This window comes from Calonectris borealis, chromosome 20 (assembly GCF_964195595.1).
Source record: "Calonectris borealis chromosome 20, bCalBor7.hap1.2, whole genome shotgun sequence".
In the NCBI taxonomy this organism is placed as follows: domain Eukaryota; kingdom Metazoa; phylum Chordata; class Aves; order Procellariiformes; family Procellariidae; genus Calonectris; species Calonectris borealis.
This window is the reverse complement of record NC_134331.1, coordinates 13329939-13351326: the sequence shown is the minus strand read 5'-3', so window position 1 is coordinate 13351326 and position 21388 is coordinate 13329939. Positions and strand designations below refer to the sequence as shown.

Below are 21388 nucleotides of genomic sequence, written 5' to 3'. Positions count from 1 at the left end.
GGCGGGGGCACGGGGGCTGCGGCAGGCATCGGGGGCTTGGGTCAAGGTGGGCGTTCAAACCCGAGATGAGCTCTTTTGGAAGAGGTCGCTCCTCTGGAGGAGGGATGAGCTGGGGAGCGCCTGTGCCAGGGTCAGCTTCCCTTTGCCTCCTGCCCGAGACCAGCTGCCGCGGCGGGGCACCGGGGCTGAGCACCCCCGCCGATGGGCACGCGGGACATTGGTTTCCATGAGCCCGGCTGGGGCTGGACCAGCCCCATCCCTGGGGAGGGTCCTGTCCCCTTGGGCAGGGCATGCCACGAGGATGCCCCCGGTCCCCCAAAGTGGTTCATGGTGCCAGGAGGGTTCTCCTCCCATCCCTTCTCCACCGGCACCAGGGGACCCCAAATCCAGCCCCGCTCTCCCCCGCTGATGCCCAGCCCAGGGCTATGGGCAAACCTCAGCCCTCACCTCCTGCAGCCAGCTCCTGCCTCCTGCTGCCTTGCAATTACAGCCTTTAATTAAGCCATTAACCCCAGCTGGCATTGGGGCTCACCAGGCGGCAGGGAGGCAGCGGGGCAGGAGCCAGGCTTGGCGTGACCCTCTCCAGGGCCGGTCACCCTCATGTGCCCCCCAAACGGGGCCGAGCCGCAGGCTTTCCCCGCTCGGGGTGGCACGTACCCCGCGGCGGCCCCGCCGGCGCCGGGAACAGGATCCGTCCGGCGACACGCTGTTCCAGACAGAGGCGGCACGGAGCACCACGTATGGCTGATCCATCTATGCATCAGGGAGGGCTGTGGCTCCCCTTTAAAGTGGGGGCGGAAGCTATAGCGGTTCAGATTTCTCCTCTCACCTGTCGCTAAATCAAAGGCCATTTGGATTTAATCTCCGGGAGAGGCAGGTTTAACCCTCTCCTGTGCGGCTGGGTGTCCCCCCGCCGGGGTGAGGACCTGCCTCGCCGACCGCTGGTACAGACGGGCAGCTCGCTGCCAGCCCTCTCCTCCCCTCTCCCGTTTTTGCCTGGTCTCCCACCCAGGGCTCGTTCCGGGTGGGAGAAGCGATGCTTCACCCCGCGAGGCTGTTGCCCGGTCACTGCCTGCGGCGATGGGCAGCAGCTGGGGACACGCTGGGGTTTCTCATTGCTGACCGCTTCCTTCTCACCTTCCCAGCTGGAACGCCAGAAAGCCCAGCTGAAAACGCAGCCGCTCGCACGTACACCATGAATTTAACCATGGGCAGGAACAGGAGGCAGAGGCACAAGCGGGTGGGGTGGAAGCATCCTGTGGGCATGGGCTGCCTTTGCTGCCTCTGTGTCCTGTTATGGGGTGCAAAGGCATGGGGTGCTGGGGCACCGGGCACCCCATCGCAGGAGTCAGCGATGTATCAGCTCCATCAGCTTCCAGACTCATGGAAATGCGTCACGGTGCTGCAAACTATTTGCCACCACATTTATAATGATGCTTCACTGCCTGCGAGCAGTGGGCACGGCACACCGCTCCCGTCAGCCGGGACAGCACTTCACCCGGCGCGTGACCGCGCGGTGCTGATCTGCTCACCGGGCAGCGCAGGTTACTGGGGCACCGCGTCCGGGACTGGAGCAATGCCCAGCACCGGCTGCTCCAGCGCCGTGCCGGAGAACATTGCTCCTGGCTTCCTCGGCAGCCTCTGAACCGTGACAGCTGCGCATTGAGATATGAGCTCCCCGAAAACACAGCCAGACGCAGCAGGGGCTGTTCCTGAAGTTTGCAGATTGTCTTACTGAAGCACATCCCAGCGTGTCCGGCAGCGGAGCTGGGGAGCACTCGGCCGGTGGGAAAGGTTCGTGTGCTCTTTTGGGTTCCCCCTCACACACTCACTTTAAGGCACCAAACATAAGGCTTGCCAGTGAAATAAAAATGAATGTTTGTAAAAGGTGCTGCAAAACTTGGCAGAATACCAGGACCTTGTCCTGGGAGCGCTCAGCTCACACCGCCCCGGCAGAGGAGCTCCGAACCTCCCGGGCAGCTGCCTGGGCCGGTTCAGGAGCAGAGAGGCACCCCAGCTCCCACCTCCCGGGCTGCACGGAGCAGTGGGAGCGGAGCCTGCTACTTGTGCAGAGCCCAGGGTTTCTCCCGTACTCAGTGCCGTTGGCTTTTTCCAGGAGCAGGGGGTCCGGCTCCCTCCTCTGCCCTTGGCCATGCGTCTGCTGCTGCTCCCCGGCTCTCCCCCGCCAGCACACGGTGGGAAGCAGCAGCGCCCACGCCATTTTGCAGCGTTCTGTCCCAAACTGCCCTCTCCTGATGTGGGGGCTGTGCTCAGGCAGGGGCTGGCCGGTGGTTCAAGCTCACCTCACCGCTCCGCCTGAGCCCCGGCACCGCTGGGACCTTGGGGGCCACCCCCCCTCCCCGCGGGGTATCCCACCGCGCCGTGGCTGTCGGCCCTGCAGAGGGTTGGCTTTGGGGTAGGGATGACCAAGAACCCTCTTGTCGCACGTCTCCAAGCTCCCCTTGCTCCGGACCCTGTGATCACCCGCTGTGGGGCTCCACCTGCCCCAAACCCACCCCCCAGCTCGTTCGTGCCCCGTCCCAGCTCCTGCCGTCGCCCCGTCGTCTTCCTCCCGCCGCCTGCGCTGCTCCCCGCCAGCAGCTCGGGCCCTTCTCCCTCCCGGCTCCCCCGCCGCAGGTCGCTGCCCAGGGCACGCTCCGGCTCAGCGCTGGCAGAGGCTTCGCCGCCGCCGTGCCCCAGCCCCCACGGGTGCCACGCGTGCCCTCGGTGCAGGACCCAACACGCCACCCGAGTTACTGAACCCCACAGGGGCCCGATCCTGGCCGCTCCCGCAGCCCTGCTGAAGCCAAGAGCCGTCTCGGCTCCGCTCGCCACGCACAGTCCGATGCACGGCTCGCGGGATGCGGGGCTTTTCTGTAGGACTCAGCCATGAGTGTCCCCATCTCCGAGTGCCTGTAAAGGTCCCTGGGGGAAACACAGGCTTTAATTTTTACTTTTTTTATACTACCTGACCCAAGCTGGCTGGCCAAGCCCTCCTGGAAAAATACAGTATTTAAGCCCATCATTCTGGACACAAAAGGCTGCAATGGAAAACAAGTCGCTGCATTCACCCTCCTCTGGCTTCTTCCCTTCCTTGCACACAGTCGCCCTGCGCTTTGCTTTCCCTGCTGTCAGTGGACATAAGCTAATACGGAACGAGATATTCATGCAAAAGGCCTTTGGAAATATTCATTGCTCATCTCTTAACAAGATTACCCCTGAAATCCTCCATTGCTCTGAGGGAGATTTAAAACCTTTCAGGCTCTCGGTAACCATAGCAGCACAGATGTGAAAACTAAGGGGAGACAACTGATGTGAAAAATCACTGGGGATGTACATGAGGCTGTGTGCGACTGCGGCGCCAAGGCAGGGGAGCAACACGTTTCTTTGTCTAACACGGCCGGGGCTGGCTCTTCGCCCTGGCCTGGCCGCGCGGGACACATCCACCCCTTGCAGAACTGACTCAGCCTGCAGACAGCGGCAGCGATGTGGCCCGGTGCTGGCTCCCTCGGCACCAGCGTCACCTTCCCGGCCACAATCTGGGAGACCCTCCACGGCTGGCGCTGCTGCTCGGCGTTTCCCAGCGTGTCCATCAGCTCTCGGCTCCTTCCCTGCAGGGTGCCGGCAATAACGGGGACGGTTCGGAGCCAGGATGGGGAGTTTGGAGACCGGGGTCCCCGCTCCCTCCTGCCACGGGTTCCTCCTTCACCTTGGGCACCATTTCTGCACCTGTAAGATAGATGCTGGTGTTGTGAGGTTGAACAGATCCATGTTTGAGGCCCTTTGGAATGAAATACTGGGAAAGCGAGCAGCGGCGAGGGCATCGCACAGGCCCCCGGCACCTCCCGAGAGCTGGCTGAGCCCTGCGGAGCTTCGCCAGAGCCGGCTGCAAGGAGCCGCGGGAAACCCCCTTCATCTCCTCTCTCGAAAACCCCTGTCACTATGTCTGTCTAAGCACAAAGAAGCATTAACCAAATTATTTTCTAATAAAAAAAAATGTTTTTTGGTTTTAAACAGCTTCCAAAACTGGGGTGAGCTTACTTCTCATGCCCTGCTTCCTCGCTGTCTTCGGTTCTTCATTTCCAGTGATGTTGATGGCACGCCAGGCACCAAAACGCGATCACCGCTTCGTTCACGTGCCTAAACCCGGCACCCTCTGCTCATCCACCCCTTCTCCTGGTTTTTGGCCCGCCGGGGTCCTATGGCTGTGCCTTCACAGCTTCTGCGCCCTCAGCTCCTTCCGACTCCTGTCCTTGGCACTGCCCTTGGGCTCCTCATGGCACAGTAAGTCTCTCCAGAAAAAGCTTCATGTTGGCGAGTGAAGGTGCGTCACCAGATGGTGCAAAACCCCACAGGGTGCCGTGGTGTACTGGGTATTTTTGGCCACCGGTCCCATTGCCAGTCCTGTTAGGGACCCAACCTCCCCCTCTCCCAGGGCAGGCTGAGCCCAGGACAGGGCTCTGCTCACCCCGAAGCCATCCCTCGGCTCTCATGACAGGATCGGATGGGAAAAGCTCTCAGCATGGCTAAAGTGTAACGGTAATTGGGGAATTAAGAGGCAGGAATAATTCTTGTGAAAAGGGCTTTGGAAATCCACAGAATAAATTCAGCCAGAACTAAACACTGAAACTGGTACCAACTGCATTAAAACTAGTCCAAAGCTAGAAAAAACCACACCCGCACAAATTTAGGATAAAAACTTACTTTAACTTTTGAGCAAGTTCCCTTTGTATTTGCGCTTTGCATACATCGGCTTCTGAGACAGCTCTAGCAGGGACGAGGGCAGGTGACCGCCCGGGAAACACACCCCGGCCGCGCACCCTGCGCCTCTCCGAGCGAAGCCGCTTCCAGAGGTGATGCCCGTCCGGGCAGCGACACCCCCGCCGCTGCGCCCGAGCCATCACCCAACCCCTCTGGGTCACAGCTTTGCTGCAGCCGGGTCACGGCCAGCGTTCCTACCCGCGCCTGCTCGGCGTCTGCTCGTGGAGATCGCGATGCATCGTTTTCAGGGAGATTGTGTTTTCCCCGCAGGTTAAATATTTCATAAAATCACAGAGTAACTGACAGCTGAGGTTATGACGCACGGGTTTCAGGGAGATCTTTTTTCTCCCCTCAGGTCAAATATTTCATCGGCTCACGGAAGAGTTGGGCACGTTTGCAGCAACCCCGTCTGCCAACAAGTCCCCAGCCCCAGATAAGTGCAAGAAACGCTGCGGGCGACCGGCCAGCCCCTGCCATGTCCGGCCGTGAGCCACCCGACGGGTGGAGGACCCCCCGAGCTCCCCGGCCCCCAGCAAGCCCACGCCACGAAGCAGACGTTAATCCCCCGGGAGGACAAAAGGGCAGGGGGGCTCGCGCAGCGCGGCAGCGGCGATGCTGCCGGCTCCCCGATGCGAGTGCAATGTGCAACGTAGCGCGGTGCTCTCCGGGGCTGGAGTGGCTTTCAGGACTGAGCTCCGCGGATTGGCCCGGAGCACCCGCTCCCCTCCCTCCCTCTCTCCCTCCTTCAGCACCCTCAACCCACGGAGATTGGCCAGCCTGGTGCCACATGGCAGAGAGGGACCAGGATAAAAGATGAGCCGGACCTGGGGACTGTAGCGTGCGCGGCAGAACAGCCGGGAGAAGTTTGCAGGGAGGTGGCACCAAACTTTGCCGGCTGCACTGAGGCGGTGCAGGGGAGGACGGACGGACGGACGCCGGGGCTGCGGCCACCCAGGGACACCCACTGCTCAGCGCCAGCTGCGGAGCATCCCATCCCCTCTGCGCCCAGCCATGTCCCTGGAGAAGAACCACGTGCGGTTGGTCTTCTTGGGCGCTGCCGGCGTGGGCAAGACAGCCCTCATCCGCCGCTTCCTGATGGACACCTTCGAGCCCAAGCACCGGCGCACGGTGGAGGAGCTGCACAGCAAGGAGTACGAGGTGAGCGGGGCCACGGTCAAGGTGGAAATCCTGGACACCAGCGGCAGCTACTCCTTCCCGGCCATGAGGAAGCTCTCGATCCAGAACAGCGATGCCTTCGCCCTGGTCTACGCCGTAGATGACGCCGAGTCCTTTGAGAGTGTCAAGAGCCTGCGGGAGGAGATCCTGGAGCTGAAGGAAGACAAGTTCCCTCCCATCGTGGTGGTGGGCAACAAGGCGGAGAGCGGCGGCGAGCGGCAGGTGCCGGCGGAGGACGCCCTGTCGCTGGTGGAGCTGGACTGGAACAGCCGCTTCGTGGAGACGTCGGCCAAGGACAACGAGAACGTCCTGGAGGTCTTCAGGGAGCTGCTGCAGCAAGCCAACCTGCCCAGCCGGCTCAGCCCGGCGCTCTGCAAGAGGAGGGAGACGTTGCCCAAGGAGCAGGCGCTGAGGCCTCCCATGAACAAGACCAACAGCTGCTCCGTGTGCTGAGCCGGCCGCCCGGGACCGCAGCAAGGCGCCGGCAGCAGCGGCACCGGCCGGAACCTCAGGTGGGCTGGGTGGGGAGAGGCGCTGCCTCCGCCAAAACCCTGCTCCTTCCCGCCCCTTCCCTCCTCTTCCCCACCCAGCCCGCCGGGAGCGGGAGAGTTGGAGACGGCGAGGCGGGGGGACTTGGAAGGGATGCTGGTTGCTGGAAGGGCGCGGGGAGAGGCCAAGTTCCCAAAAAGGCAGGAGGCGTACCTGGAAACCGCCGCCGGCCAGCCAGCTCCGTGCGTCTGTGCCACGGTGGGCAGGCAGGCGGGCAGGCGGGCGGGCGGGCGGGCGGGCAGGCAGCAGCTCCTCGCGTGCTAGGACAGGGGGACAAACAACGCCTCCTTGGCCGCACGCGCCAGAAGGCAGACACGGGGCATCTGCGCAGCCGCATCGCGCCCGCCGGTGCCGCTCTCCCGGGTCTCCTTCGGGTCCTGCGTCCACCTCGCCCCAAGCACGTGCACGTTCAACCTCCTGGCGCGGCTGCGGTCACAACCACAGATCCAGTGTCCAAAGTAGTTTTGATTTTGTACCTTGACGTAGCGCATGCGGTAGGGCACTCCGTGCATCTCTTCGGTTTTCTCTTTTCTATTTTTGTGGGTTTTTAAGCATACCCAATAAACACGTTGTTGCAAAGTGGAGCTGGAAAACGTCTGGGTTTCTTCCTCCTGTACTTCAAATGCTGCAGTGCCCAATACCAGTGTTTTATGCCCAGACCCCGTCGCTGTGTTTGCTTTCCCTCCTCTGTGCTCCAGCGTCCCGGCACCGGCAGAGCCTCCCCAGCTCTCCCGCCGCCCCGGCAGTGTCAGGACATTTGGTGTTATGATTTTCCTGACAATTTAACCACTGAAGTTTTTACCAAGCATGAGTAACTAAAAATAAAACAGCTCTTCTCACGTCCAAGTACAGCAAAGAACAACAGCCATTAAAAGACTGCTGAGCCACTGAAATAAAAAGCATAAACACATTAAGAGGCGATAATAAAAGGAGTGGAGAAGAGCACAGAAGGGCAGTGTTTACTGTGCTGTAGCATGCACTGCACTGCTTTGCTCTCCCCTCGCACGGCCCATCCGTGCTGCAACGAGCATTAACCTGCTCAGCAGCCGCACAACACAATAAATGAAGGCATTGAAGCTGGGTGGATTAGAGAGTCATCCACCCTGGTCCAGACCCAAGGGAGCTGGGCAATTTGGGGGTCCCCAGCTTTCATAAGCCCAGCCCCACAGCATGGTGTGCCCCTGCCCAGCCCGGCCGGGCAGGCTGACGCAGGATCGCACCCAGCGATCCCAGCCCCCTCCCGACCCGGACAGAGGAGGAGAAGGTGCCAGCAGCCTCCCCGTGGGCATCCTCGCGGGGGCACCCCACTGCCACGTCCCCGCGGGCACTGGCTCGATGACAGCGACCTCCGGGCAGGCGAAATCCTCCTCCCGGAGCCGGGTGCAGGATGAGGCCGGGGCCAGGCAGCGGGAGCGCAGGAGGCTCTGGCAGGACCCGCTGCTGCCGGCGGGGCTGTCGTGGGCCGGGGTGCCCTCAGTGCTCCCCGGTGGCAGCCACGTACCTCGTGCTGCCACCGCCACGCGAAGGCGTGCGGCCGCTCCTCGCCCAGCACCTCGGGGACACGCGGAGCAGCTCCGGGCAGAGCCATTTCCTGGGGAAAACGGGGCTCCTGCCTGGAGGGAACGGCATACACAGAAAGTTCACTTTGGGCAGCTGACCCAAGGCGGTGGCACCCTGCCCGCGGCGGGGATGGGCATGACGGATGCAGCCACAGGTAATGCTGCACCTTGGCTGCACCCATCGCCTGAGCCACCCGCCGTGGCCGGATGGGGACCGGGCTGTCCCTGCCAGCGCTGCCCACGCTCGGCTCTGACCGGGGCGACCTGGCCACGGTGAGGCACCTCCCGGCGCTGCAGTGATTCCTGCCTCGATGACCCGACCTCTCGCAAATCAGCCCAGATGCTGGAGCAGATGCAGAGAACGAGATGCTGGAGCTGTAGAAGACGCAGAAATTGAGATGCTGGAGGTGCAAACTGAGATGCTGGAGCTGCAGGGATCCTCTTGACGGGCCCCCTCCACACGGCCCCGCGGTCCTGGGCTCCAGCAATGAGTGGAGCCATTGGAGGAGCTCACCCAGCGGCAACGCCACATGCCCAATGCCTGGCTGCGTTATACAGACCCCCCCGGGCCGCGCAGGGGAAGGGGGCTCCGGGGCGGTGGGCAGGGATGCTGGTGGGATGGAGGGCAGCGCTCCCATCTGCCCCTCACCTGCAAACCGCCCTCTGGGGCATTGCGGGTTTGGGGTTTTTTGCAACACCCACGTGAAATCCTGTTGCACGGGGCTGCTTAGCTGGGGTTACATACAGCTGCCTCGCTTGGACGTTGGGGATAGCAAGCTTTGGGCACGCAGGGACACAGTGCTGTCCTGCGAGGCGGTGTGAGCCCTACCCCGGTTTCTGCCTGAGCGCGTCGGTGTGCTGGGGCTCGAGCAGTGCGGCTCCTGCGACAGGGCAGGGCAAGAAGGGACCCGACTGCAAATGTGCTGAGCGAGGTCCTGCATCTCACGGCCCGAGATGTGGGTGTGCAACCTGTGTTCGGCCGCTGTTTTAGCAAAAAAATGCAGCTAAAAGGGCACTCCCGGGGTAGCTGGGTCACGCAGGGGTGGTAAAGCCCTCCCGAGGGCTAGAGCTGGCTTGGTACCTACGTGTGTCCCTGTACAATGTGACGTGGTGAAGAACTAAACACCTGCAGCTCATTCTCTTTCAACAAGTGGCAGCTAGTGAAATGGCTTTCCTTTCCCAGACGCCGCTCACAGCTACGGAGCGCAGCGTATCTGGGGCCGGGGGAGAGCAGGCGAGCGCAGGCAGAGCACGTGACAGACCCAGCCCTGCACGGAGGTTGGCGAGAGCTGTCCCTGCAAACATCCCGCAGGCACACACCTAATGAGGGGAGCAAAATTTGCCCTTCCTTCTGCTTCCCCTCCCAGGAGGAGAGGGCAGATGTTTCGTGCCGGGGCTTCAGGGAAAGCTGGGGAAGAGCAGGATCCATCCAAACATCCAGGTCCCCCCAGCTCAGCTCTGCCCTGAAGCACTCGGTGTCCCCAGCAGAGCTGTGGGGACAGGAGTTAACTGTAACCCCGGGCACTTGCAGCCTGGGGCACCTCTCCGCGGGCCAGGGAACAGCAGATGAAGGGGCTCTCGCCGCCAGAGCAGCTGCTCGAAGCCCTCCAGCCCACGGAGGACCCAGTGTGCGGAGGGGGGATGCCCGTGACCAGGGGCCAGGGACAATCAGGGCCTGCCGGGGGCCGAAGGGCTGGCGTCTCCAGAGGCTGCTGTAACGCCCCGGGCACAGGATCCGGGGAAAAGCCTGGCTCCCCAGTGAGCCACGCACAGGCACGACCGCGCGGCACCGCTGTGCCCGGGGTGGCATCCGAGGCAGCAGCAGCGCTCGCTCTCCTGATCCCATCTCTGGGACTGGAGAGGTTTCATCGCAAGGGTCCTCTTAATTCATCAGCTGTCGTTTGAGTTGGTTTTTCACAGCTGGGATGTTATGTCCACGTGCAGAGGGGCCCTGGTACCGGGGAAGGGAGCTGTTCCGCGGGTGCTACAGCGTGGGGGGGCAGCGGGACGAGGACATGGGGGTCCCTGCCCCTGTGGGGTGACCATGGACAAGCCGTTCTCCCTTCACAGGGCTGCTCTGTAAATCACAAGCCCTTGGAAGCAGCAAGGTCTGTGCCAGGACACACACCACCTCTCAGTGCCGCCCTGGCTGGTGCTGAGGTCTCTGGTGCTGCTTTTCTACAAAAAACGTTGCAGTGAACTTGACCCATTCACGTGCAGAACCAAGCGCTGCTCTTTCCATCTCCAAAACACCAGAAAGATCCTGAACGTCTTTCCATCGCAACTCTCTTCTTTCCCTTCCCTCTGCCTCCCCCCCTTCCCCCCACTGGGCTATTTTACTCCAGACTTGCCTCCAGAGCAGACACCAGCCCTGTCCCCGCGCTCGCCACGTCACCCCCCGGAGATGAGCTCCGTGTGATCCCTCCCGTTCTGTTCCACATCATGTAGCACATCCCATCCAACCGCCCCGAGATGCTCCCGCTTAATTTGTGTACACAAACAATCAGGGGGAATCACGATGCTGCCTGCGAGAGCTGCGCGGCCGTGACAGCCGCGCCGGCCCGCGGCGAGGGCATCAGCTGCGAGACTGTCATGCGCCTAATTGGCGCTGGCTGCTGCAGTTTGCTCAGGTCTTGATTGATGTAAAGCTGTGGCACAAACACTTAAACCAAGGACACCGAATGAGAAAGCAAAACACTTTAAAACTAAAAGCAGCGCTTACTCGTTGAGGATATAATTAGCTGTATTTGTCTTTAGGGCCTTTTGCTAAGCGAGGCTCAGCACCGGGGAAAACAAGCCAACGTGCTGAGTGCTCTGGAAAGAGCAAACCTGCTGCCCTCACACCACCCGAACCCATGAAGCCCATCAGGGCTCTCCCAGCCGGTCCTGCAGCGTGGCCGGGATGCAGCTGCGCCGCGCCGGGCGCTGGCTGCGGAGGGCTGCAGAGCACCCTCACGATCGCACCCTGCAAGAGCAGCACCCTTCCGAGCGTTCAGGCTAATAAATGCATCTCCAGGTCGCCGTTCCTCGCTCCCCTACGGCTTGCCCTATGCTTGCCACGAAGCCGGCGCGGTGCCGCGCAGCCCCTCGCAAACGCTGCTGGCTCTGTTCGCACCCCCGGTGCTGCCACAGCCCCCCAGCAACGCAGAACGCCTCTCTCGCCAGCACCTAACGCAAACTTAGTCTGAAACGGCTTCCGAGCAAGGAGCTTTTTACAATATATGGATCAATTCGAGCCACTTTTGGGAGGAGAGCCCCCCACGGGCGCCGCTCCGGCAGCCCACGCCGAGCTCCCGCTGCAACCAAGCGGCAGGAGCGGGCCAAGGCCCTTTGCAGCGGGGCGAGGGCCGGGGCCGGGGCCGCTCCCCCGGCCGCTGCGTGCTCAGAGCAATTCCCTGCCACCATCTCGCGGGGGAAAGTGGGAATTACAGCCGAGGACATTTTGTGACAGGAAAGGGCTTTCTCCCATTTCCCACCGCAAGGAAGGCCGGAGCGTTTGAGGAGCGACTTAAGGCGGCCCCCTCCCCCCCCCGTTTTTGACGAGGTGGGAGGGGGCAGACGGGGCGAGCATTGCTTCTGCTCCTCAGGCTGCCCAAATGATGCACTTTATTTTGACCTGATGCACAGGAATGTGGGCAAGACCAGCGAATACTTGGTTTAATTGCTATCCAAGTGACTTGAGAATTGCTCATACAAACGGTTCTGAAAAGAGGACTTGCCTGGGTTTTAGGCAGTGTCTGGCTTTTTCTGAGAAGAAATTTCAGTATATGGAACTGTGTATATGAGAGAAGAACGTTAGTCTGCAGCACTTGCAAAGCACACAGCCGGTCAGCATAAAGATGACTCTTCCTATGAGCTCTTTGGGGCGCCCAGTGCTCGCTTGCACCCAGATAACCACCAGCCCACGCTGCAGGACGTGCAGGTCTGATGCAGCTTTCCCAGATGGAACAGATTGCAAGAGCTCAGGGAGCTGCATGCTGCAGGACCTGAAGGATTTGCAAAGAGGATTTACTTTGCCTTTTAATTGACAGCTCAACTGACAGGGGACGAGCGTGCACAGCTTTGCTTGATACAAAGGCTTTTCAAAATCAAAAGCCTCCAGTTAGGAGCCCAAACTAGTCCGTAAACACCTGAGTTTGTGCCCTGCTTCCTTCCCGTGCCGAGTACCCAGGCAGCCTTCAGGAAGCACAGCCTGAGCTCCTGCCTGCTCATACCTTAATAAAACAGGGCTGCTTGTGCAGACAGGCAAAGAGAGGAAAAGCGGGGTTTGTTCTCCTGCCACAGCGGCCGTGCCTCTCCCCGCCGAGCCTGGGAAGGGCGGACTGGCTTCTGGTGCCGAAGGAGCTGGGCAGAGGCTGGGTGGGCCAGCAGCATCTCCAAAACAGCAGGAATCCCCACTCTGCCCAGTGGAGCTTTTCATTTCCCTTTCTTCTCATAGAGATGGTGCCCACAGTGGTAAATCTCCAATGTCTTAGAATACCTGGATTCTATAAAACAGATAAAAACATCAGTGTTTGAGCTCTAAGGTGATTAAGACCACTGTCTTACTTGGAGGTGTCTATACCAGAGGATGTGATGTCTCACCTATGTACTGGATCCCACTATTTTTGGATACTTTCTTTTCCTTTCTTCCCTCTTCCTCCTGCCCCCCATCTAGGGACACAAGTAAAACTTACACCGTGTCCTGAATTTCATGCTATGAGGCATTAGCTTTGTGCTTAATCTCCACTAAACGATGAAAAAATAATGTTCTGCTGCAGACAAAGTACTAAGCTCATTCTGCATGAACCCCAGTTTTAGTCTCTAATGGTCTGTGCTTGAAAGCAACACCAAGGGGTGTCCGAGGCCCCGCGCTGGGCCGGAGTCACTGGTTCGCCTTGCTGGTCCCGAGTGCTCAACTTCACTCCTTGCAGCTGTGTTTCAGAAAAGCCCCAGGAAAAGGTATTTTTCAAAGATGCTGAAGCACCCTGGGGAAATGATTTTGAAACTGCTTCCAACTACACTTCCACCCAGTTATTGTGCGACCCCTAATTCACAAACTAAGAGGCAGCAAAAGCTTAACAAGCAGTTCAGGGAGCCAGCACCAAACCGTGTAGCAACCATGCTGACGAGCAAGAAATACAGGGTATTAGACCAATACAGTAAGTGGGACGTAGCTTTAGAACCACCTTCCTACAGGCTCACATTTACATATTGATGCTATAAAGAAAACCATCACTGAGCCAGAGCTACCAGGGAAAACCAATGTGTTGGGTTTTTTTGTTTTGTTTTGTTTTAATTTGAGCACTTTCTAGCTCTTTCAGAAGTGACACTTACAAATCAACGAGATCCTTGTACGCGTCCTTCTCGCGCTGGCCTGGGCTCCCCGCCCTCCTCGCCAGCTTGCCTTTCCACCTGCCGCATCCTACCCTTGATGCTGCACAGAGACACGCTGGGCAAGTCCAACTCCCCCCATCCTGGCAGGTTTTTGGAAACTATTCAGCGATAAAAGCATCCCAAGGTAACCAGAGCTATTGGCCAGTTACCGCTCTTCCTACAAGCCCTTCCTTCTGAACGCGTGAGCATCCCGAGAGAGGCGGGGGCTGCTTAGCTGTGGGGACTAACGTCTGCCCCCTCTTACGTAGCTCAGGTATTTTATGCTTGTGAACCTCCCACTGAGCACAGGGATTGGATTTCTATTCCAACCTATACACTTCACACCGGCAGAACTTGCAATTCATTACCTGCAGAATAATCATCTCCTCTGCCTTTCTCAGAAGTTTCCTGTCATCTGTAGGGAGAGAAGAGTTGGGAAGCAGACAGACATGTGCCAAGAAAAGGCAGAAAAAGGGGGTCCCACTTGAAATCAGATAAAATAACGAAAAATCTGATTTTTCCTGCTCCTGTGGGGTACAGCCAGTAACACATAATTGTAAACCATGAATGCTGTAGCCAAAACCTACTGCAAAAATGGAAAGAGAAACTGCTCCAACACCAACCGTAAAAAGGTCTTTAGTCTGCCTGAATACATTTTTTCGGTATAAATTAAGAATTGGTTAAGATAACGTGGGCAAAGGATCCAGGAGATAAAACTACAGAGAAATTATAGAGGAGTCTGCCACGGTTTTCAGCATTACCAAGTCCACTCCCCTGAACATTTAAACCAACGAACGCTCATTAACGCAGGACAGACTACAGGCAGCCGGCAGGTGGGGGGGAGATTTCTCCGCAAGAGACGGCAGCCTCCCAGCTAGCTCAAGGCAAGCCCCCCTTACTACTAATAGTATTTATTGAAAGCAAAGCAACCTTCCAGCTTATTGTGTTTGATGATAACATTTTAATAACCCTGAAACCATGACTGCACTGGGATCACGTTTTCGTCAGAGAAAATTTACAAGCAACTCGTTTCCAATGCATCCGACAGTGAAAAACAACCACGGGGGGCACACACAGGACCAAGTGTCGAATTCGTTTCTAATGAAGCATTTTCATTAGAGAGAAGAAAACGGTGGGAGCGCGAGGAGGGCTTTAAAATGGTCGACTTGACTGTCTCTGCACAGGCTGGGTTGGCCGTTAGAGGATGGAGTCTGGCAGCTTGCAGGAAGCAATAGTTAACCTGAGAGATGGGTGCATCCGCCGGAGGAAGACACCTAGACCCCACTAGAACACGGGCACGTTAGCAGTCCGTCCTCCCTCAGGAAAGCTACAGTGTGGACGAGAGTTGGAGGTGCCTCTCCCAGGTTCCAAGAGCCCACGCGTGTTTCTGGAAGAGACCCCTTGGGAAGGAGGGGGAACGCGAGAGGACAAGAGCTGGGCTGCTCCCGCAGACGTTAAGGTTTCACGGGTACGTTACCGCCTTCGAAGCAACGCAAGGACCGGGGTAGAACAGTCCAAGAGACCTGCAGGGAGCTAAAATCGTCTGTGCGGTCCGTGGACGGGCCCATGGTCTCCTTCGAATTCCCGCTAAAGATAACATCGTGAATCACAGACATTTCCAGACATCTGGGGAGCTGTCGTTTACCTGGGGGTTTTGCGGGGGACGCCAGGCATCCGCACAGTTTACATACAGAGTTCGTCTGAGCTCGATACCCGAGTTTTCAGAGCTCCCCTTCCCTGACACTGGCTATGCAGGACTGGGGCAGAGATTGTACATTCAGCATCAGTGCAGCGACACCAGTGGTACACCTGTACACCGGTACACCGGTACACCTGTACACCGGTACCACGCGTGGACTCCGACAGACAATTAGCAGCAGTTCATATGCAACGAGAGGAGATGAGCCTACGGGTCACCGCGGCGATCTTCGATCTGGGATCACAGGTATGCTCCACACTACAGCTGCCCACAACCCAAATCCTAAAGGGTTTTTCAATTCTGTTTCCAGACTCTTCCAACTCCAATAATTCTTAACATATACAGATATCCATATACATATTTTAATTAAAATGCTCCTTCACATACACAGTCATATATTGAATTACCAAGAACAATAATATATTTTTGGAGCAGAACAGCAAAATGGTCTGCTCTGCCAGTGCCACCCACAAACTAGACAAGTAACTAAGAAGAAGTTTGACAGTTTCAGACCACTTAGGAATGAGAAATTCTCTCGGCCTAAAGACAGGGGAGCCATGCAGCGACAGTGCTATGGAGGATACAGTAAATGCAATATACAGAAAAACACAAATTGTTAAAAATGTTTTCTTGTAAAGATTCTGGAGCCATAAGGAGAGTCCTTATAATCAGGAGCTATCGTTACAATTTCAGAAATACCGGATAGCATTAAAGCAGAAAAGAGTATGACACTGAAAATAAAAAGAGCTACGCAAACACTAAAAGACTGATTTTGGCCAAAAGCTCTATTTCTGTTAATATACCAGGTGGATACTAAATTTTAACAGTGCATCCGATTTACAAAAAGCCATCGCTGCCAACCTTACGGAAGACGAAAGCTCTCATTAGCCAAAACATCCGACTCCGAAACGGACTTTGATGTCTAGGCAAACAACACCCAGGGATGCTGAAACCAAAAGCCCTCCTTTGCTAAGGAAAAAACCCAAACAAAATACAAACCAAACAAAAAACCAAGGAAGGAAAAGACCAGAGAAGGCAACTCTTTTCTAAAAGTTTCATTACAAACACCTGGAAGAGAAAAAAAATAGAAGGGAGGGGAAGCAGTTCACAGTAAAAAACAACCATGGCAACAGCTCGGCAACTTTGGGGCGGTATTGATAACAAAATTAGCAGAACAGGCTTCAGACTGGATATTTTAGCTAATTAGGTAACAGAAGTTACCCCCAAATCTCGATTTGTTAATTTTTAACTGTATCATACCTGCCAGCAAACTGCAAACTCTCAAGAGTTGCTGGGGTCCCCCCCGCCCCACGGGTCTTTCTTACTAAATGTGGAGGTCTTGGCAGAGTAGAGATAATCCTAGAGACAGAAAGGGTGGTCGCAGCGCGGGTGGAGTTGTTCAGGGCTGTGAACTGCTCTCTTAGTAAGCCAGTTCTTCACGTTCGTTTTTTTCCTTCTCAAATGACTTAGTGGAACGAGTTTTACTGTAAAACTCGTAACCGCTGGAGACCTGGGGCCAGACCGGCTGTAAATCACGCTTTCCGTACGAATCACCTCAATGCCACTAAGAGGTAAAGAACTGGTTTTGTGGAGGTGGGAGGAAACGTAAGCTCATCTGTAGACAAGGGAGATGGAGCAAGCTTGGGTCCCTCCACGAACCTCCTGTGGTTCACCTCCTGTGCCTCATGTTAGCCCCTGTAAATGTCTCCCTTGATTTCAAAACCTGAAAGGCCAAACATGGAAGTATTCTGGTGCTTCTACCCTATTTTATTTACAGGCTATTTGCCCATCTCAAAATTTAGTGGAACTGGCAATTTAGAGCTAGAGACATCCAGGTCCAGAAAATGGGAGGCTACGGGGTAGAAAATGGTGGAGCTAGAGAGGAGCCGTCAGCCTCCAGCCTCGCAATATTCAACGTGGTAACAATTCATCTACTATATTACTAAAGACATGAATAAATGAGAAGAACATAACTCTAACAAAAAAAAAATCACTGCTTTTTATGCAGCACTCTTTCGGATGCGATATGCAAAGCGTTCACGGTACAAGCTCCAGAGAATGCCGTCACCAACAAGCACAGATTCAGAGTGTGCGACTGCACTTACAGGAGCGATTTGCCTGGCTGTACACTTAATTCTCATTAGCATTGAAAGAGTTAAACTTCTTCCATGAAATACCTTAACAGATTTAACAATATTTTTTTTTCTTTAGTATCCCCTGCATAAAAGAAAAATACACATTATTTGAACAGCCAAGAAAAAACTGCAATTTATTAAGTTTCAAAGAATCTTCGTACTCTTGAAAGCAACTTTCGGAGCATGTTCTTTAACAATCACATTCTATGAGGAGAATAAACATTAAAAGCCACAATTGTTTTTTTTTTAATCTCAGAGTTACAGACATCTTTAATCCAAAAGGAAAGGCCAAAAAAAAAAAAAAAAAGCCCCCAAACAAAACCCTACCCCCCAAAACCCTTAAACAGAAATTTTCATTCCCAATTTTAAAATATCAGGAGTTTTTCTATAACTCAATGCTAAACTTCAGCATGGAAAATTGTATGTAAACACGCACATACACACATACATATTTTATATAAGTGTGTGTGTGTATATATATATATAAAATATATATGTAGGAGGCGTGTAATGGCAATGAGATGCAATTACTCTGAGGAAAGGTAATTCAGCTAAATACACTACTAAAACTTGAGAAAAAAACAAGTCTTGAACCCAGTTTGTGCATAGTTCATGATCCTCTATAAAACCAGCTTTTGTTAATTTGCAATCTTGCAGGACCCTTTAAATCTGATAAAACCATTAAAAAGCTAATCTTCCAAAAAAAAAAAAAAAAAAAAAAAAAAAAGTAATGCACAAGTTTCCTGATCCAAGCAGGCAGGGAGCACAATGTTCATATAATTTTTAAAACATACTTGAAGTGTATGTTATTCCATTGTCTTTCTTCCTTTCAAAACAATCAAAAACATTGATCTTTTTTAAACATAAAGCGATTTTTTAATATATAAAGCACTCTTCAAACATCTATTTCTTTTGAGTCCATTATTTGGTAAATATGTAACTGCTACACATTAGATTAGGTATTTTCTTCTTTCTCACTGTCTTTTTTTATTTTATTTTGTTTTTTAATAATATCTTCAGTGCTAGGAGTTGGGTTTTAAAAATACATGAAATGGTGTGGAGTTGCTCCTCGGGAAACCCGGCTTTCCTGAGACATCTTCCACCATGTGCAAGATAGTGATCACAAAGTTTTCGCCACTTTGACGAAGAGGAGGAAAACAACAACAAAAATAGTACACAGCAATGGCCAAAGAAAAGAATAATACAACAACACTGTTCAATCCCAGAGCTCTGAAGTAGCATATCTTCATTCTGAAAATAGTTTTCTTTACGATGGAAGTCTTTTTTTTTTTCTTTTTTTTTTTTTTAATTCCTTTTTTATTTTAAAGTTTGAAGGAGAAAAAAAGGTCTGTAAACAGGTGGGAGCCAAAACTCCTGGCTCCTCCAAAAGCAGTCAAAACCTATGTCCAAGTGCTTGTTTCTGTTCCTGCTTGCAGGGGAACTATCCACTCTTTACAATTATCTATGGCCACAGTTCAACAAGAGTATTTTTTTTAAACTTTATATTCCGAATGGAAAAATGGTGCAATACTCCGGTAATAATTTTCTTGCATTAGTCCACAATAAAAAGCCGCTAAAGGTAGATATACATATTATTCTCCAGAGATACACACTGTAATTTTTAAAATGCGATAAGAGTCCTTGAGTAAACATTTACACATGAATTGTCGCCGGCCCCTTCTATCAGTTTCTTTCTTTTTTTTTCTTTTTTTTTTTTTTTTTTTTTTTTCTTTTTAACATTATAGGATTAGCTACAAGAAGGGCTGCGGACACTCAGTGCAAAGTTAGAAGCTAATAACAATTAAACATTTGACCAATGAGCAAATAAAAAGCATATACTGAATAAAAGGAAAAAATTCACACTTTTAGTTAAACCACACATGGGCACACACATACACGCACACATACATACACACAAGCACACTCACATACATACATCTGTTCCAACAAAAACATATAGTCTGAACTTTAAAAAAAATTCTTAGAGCCTGTTTTTTGTGTACTGATGCTGACCTGGAAGTGTAATAATTAGACTTAGAAAGTGTTCACATTTTGTTATTGGCCTGCTGGATTCAAGTATTTGCATGTTGATATGTTTTTTTTGTTGGTTTTTTTTTTTTGTGTTTTTTTTTTTTTCACTTTTTCTATTTTTGGGATTAAAAAAATGACATGAAAAAAGTAATGAAACAAGGGTAATGTGCATAGGCAGATCCATGGGAGTAGTGGACACAGAGATACCCCGACCCTGCCCTCCCTCCCCCCCGCTCAACATGTACAGTCAATAGTTACCATCCAGATTCATTACTTTTCTGTACCAATGGTAAATATCACACTTCACCCTTTCTGATTATTGGGTCCGCCTCTGGTAATGTGCATAATAGTCACAGGCTCATTTTAAATAGGCTTTCATTTCCCCCTTCCCCCCCAGCTGATAAAATAACCCTTTCCAGCCCAAATTCTGAAAAGTGCCCTTCATGATAGACCTATTCTAAGCAGCTTTTATACTTTGTTTTTAAAATCACCATACAAACATAAAAAGACAACATAAAACAAAAAGCCATGAAAAAAATAAAACCTGTCATTAGCATGTGACACTGACCAAAAGTAGCCCATACTGTTTCATGAACAGTTCACAAGGACTTCTGCAGTTCCGTATTCGATATTGGACAGAGGTACTAAAAAGGGCTGCCAGTCTGATCTGTTAAAGCTGGATTCTTCATCAAGCCCGGGACTGGAAAGGGTTACAATTTTTATTTTTCCTTTAGTGCTGATGATTGTTATTTCCGTTTTGTTTCTCTTGTTTCCTAGATGGACTCCCCACTGAGAAGATCACCCGGAAGAAGAGTATTCAAAGGTGTCGGGCTTCCGATAACTCTGCCGTCGTCGGTGCTCGGGGGTCCCCAAAGGCTGCTGGAGTACTGAGGCACCCCGCCCCACAGCAGGTCGCTGCTCCCCTTGCCCCCCAGGCAGGGAGCGTTCCAGTGGCCGGCGTCGTTGCGCACCAAGCCGTGGGAGCTGCTCGAGGAGCCCAGGCGGGTCTGGTTGGTTCCAGTGTTGGACTGCCAGCTGGAGGTGGGCGGCAGCGGCTGGCCTTGTGCTAAGAAACGGTTGACTTCTTCTTCACCAGCAAACTCGGCCAGGATGGTAGTGTTTCCCAGGACACACCTGAGGACGAGAGCAGAAGGTGCAGCGGGTGAAACAAGGGGCGCAAAGGGCGCCGTCGGAAATCTCCGAGATGCATATAAATCCACTTTCCCCCAAGTTGAATGTGAGATGAAGATTTATGCCTGCTCACTTTTAGCAATCCCAGTCTCTTGAACAGAGACTTCTCTGTCCTATTTTTGTTTACCTTTCTACATCCATAGGCAAACGCACAAAACCATATGTGTGGAGACCACCTCGTTTAACTAACGTGCACCGGGGGAGGCTGTACTCTATTTAGGCATAAAGATACAAGCATACCAGCATACCGTCAGTAACAAATGTGTCACCATTGGTGTAATTTATTATAATACATTTTCAAAAACTATTCTCTTCACATTAATTTGTCATCAAAGAATATATTCTAGTATTTAAATCCTGCAACAGACTCAATCATTTACTATGTATTTTAAAATCAACTAACCAGGAAAAGAAAAGTCGTCTCTCTCTCTCTTTTTAAAAAAAAAAAAAATCTGCCAGATATATGAGCAGAATAAAATTGAGACACCTTGCACCTCAGGATGTCTACAGCCATCACACTCGATGGTAACTTTTTAGTTACAGCAGAGGCTGAAATGCTGTTTTAAGTCTGTGCTCAAGCACCTGATAACGCTGCCTCCTTTCCCCACTTTCACTTTTGCATAAATGTTGTGGCTTTTATTATTTCTGAGCACTGGGCAGTGGGACCTGTAGTAATTACCGCACTTTGCTTTACTACAAATGTAAGATACAAAATATAGATCCGACAATGCATCATGTAATGTAGCAAAGCAAGCTCCGGACCATGCGGTGTGTAATTCCTCTTCCTTTTTTAAATATTCTCAGAAGACTTACAGACTCAGAAAGATTAGAGAATCCTCCTTTTTTCACATGTAATGAACAAAGGCCTTATCCCACCACAATGTTTAACATTAACTGTTCAATGTACAGTTCAACTCTTCTGTGTCTAATGC

At 53.3% G+C, this 21388-nt stretch overlaps 2 protein-coding genes across 9 annotated transcripts in view; one reads left to right on the top strand and one right to left on the bottom strand.

Annotated features, from left to right (window-relative positions):
* The first annotated feature begins 5772 nt into the window (after positions 1-5772).
* On the top strand, positions 5773-6390 carry LOC142091177 (GTP-binding protein Rhes-like). Its single transcript, XM_075170113.1, has one exon. It carries the CDS (start codon positions 5773-5775, stop codon positions 6388-6390), a length of 618 nt encoding a protein of 205 aa, XP_075026214.1.
* A 10948-nt stretch (positions 6391-17338) lies between these two features.
* Positions 17339-21388, bottom strand: part of TNRC6C (trinucleotide repeat containing adaptor 6C) — a 331542-nt gene continuing 327492 nt past the window's right edge. For all 8 annotated transcript variants that reach the window (XM_075169886.1, XM_075169887.1, XM_075169889.1 and 5 more), the window contains one exon: positions 17339-20399. In XM_075169886.1, the coding sequence (XP_075025987.1) occupies positions 20039-20399 (361 nt within the window). In that variant the 3' untranslated portion in view covers positions 17339-20038. The remainder of the gene's footprint in view (positions 20400-21388) is intronic.

Coding starts and splice junctions, on each gene's coding strand:
- LOC142091177 (XM_075170113.1), top strand. CDS start 5,773: ATGTCCCTGGAGAAGAACCACGTGCGGTTGGTCTTCTTGGGCGCTGCC.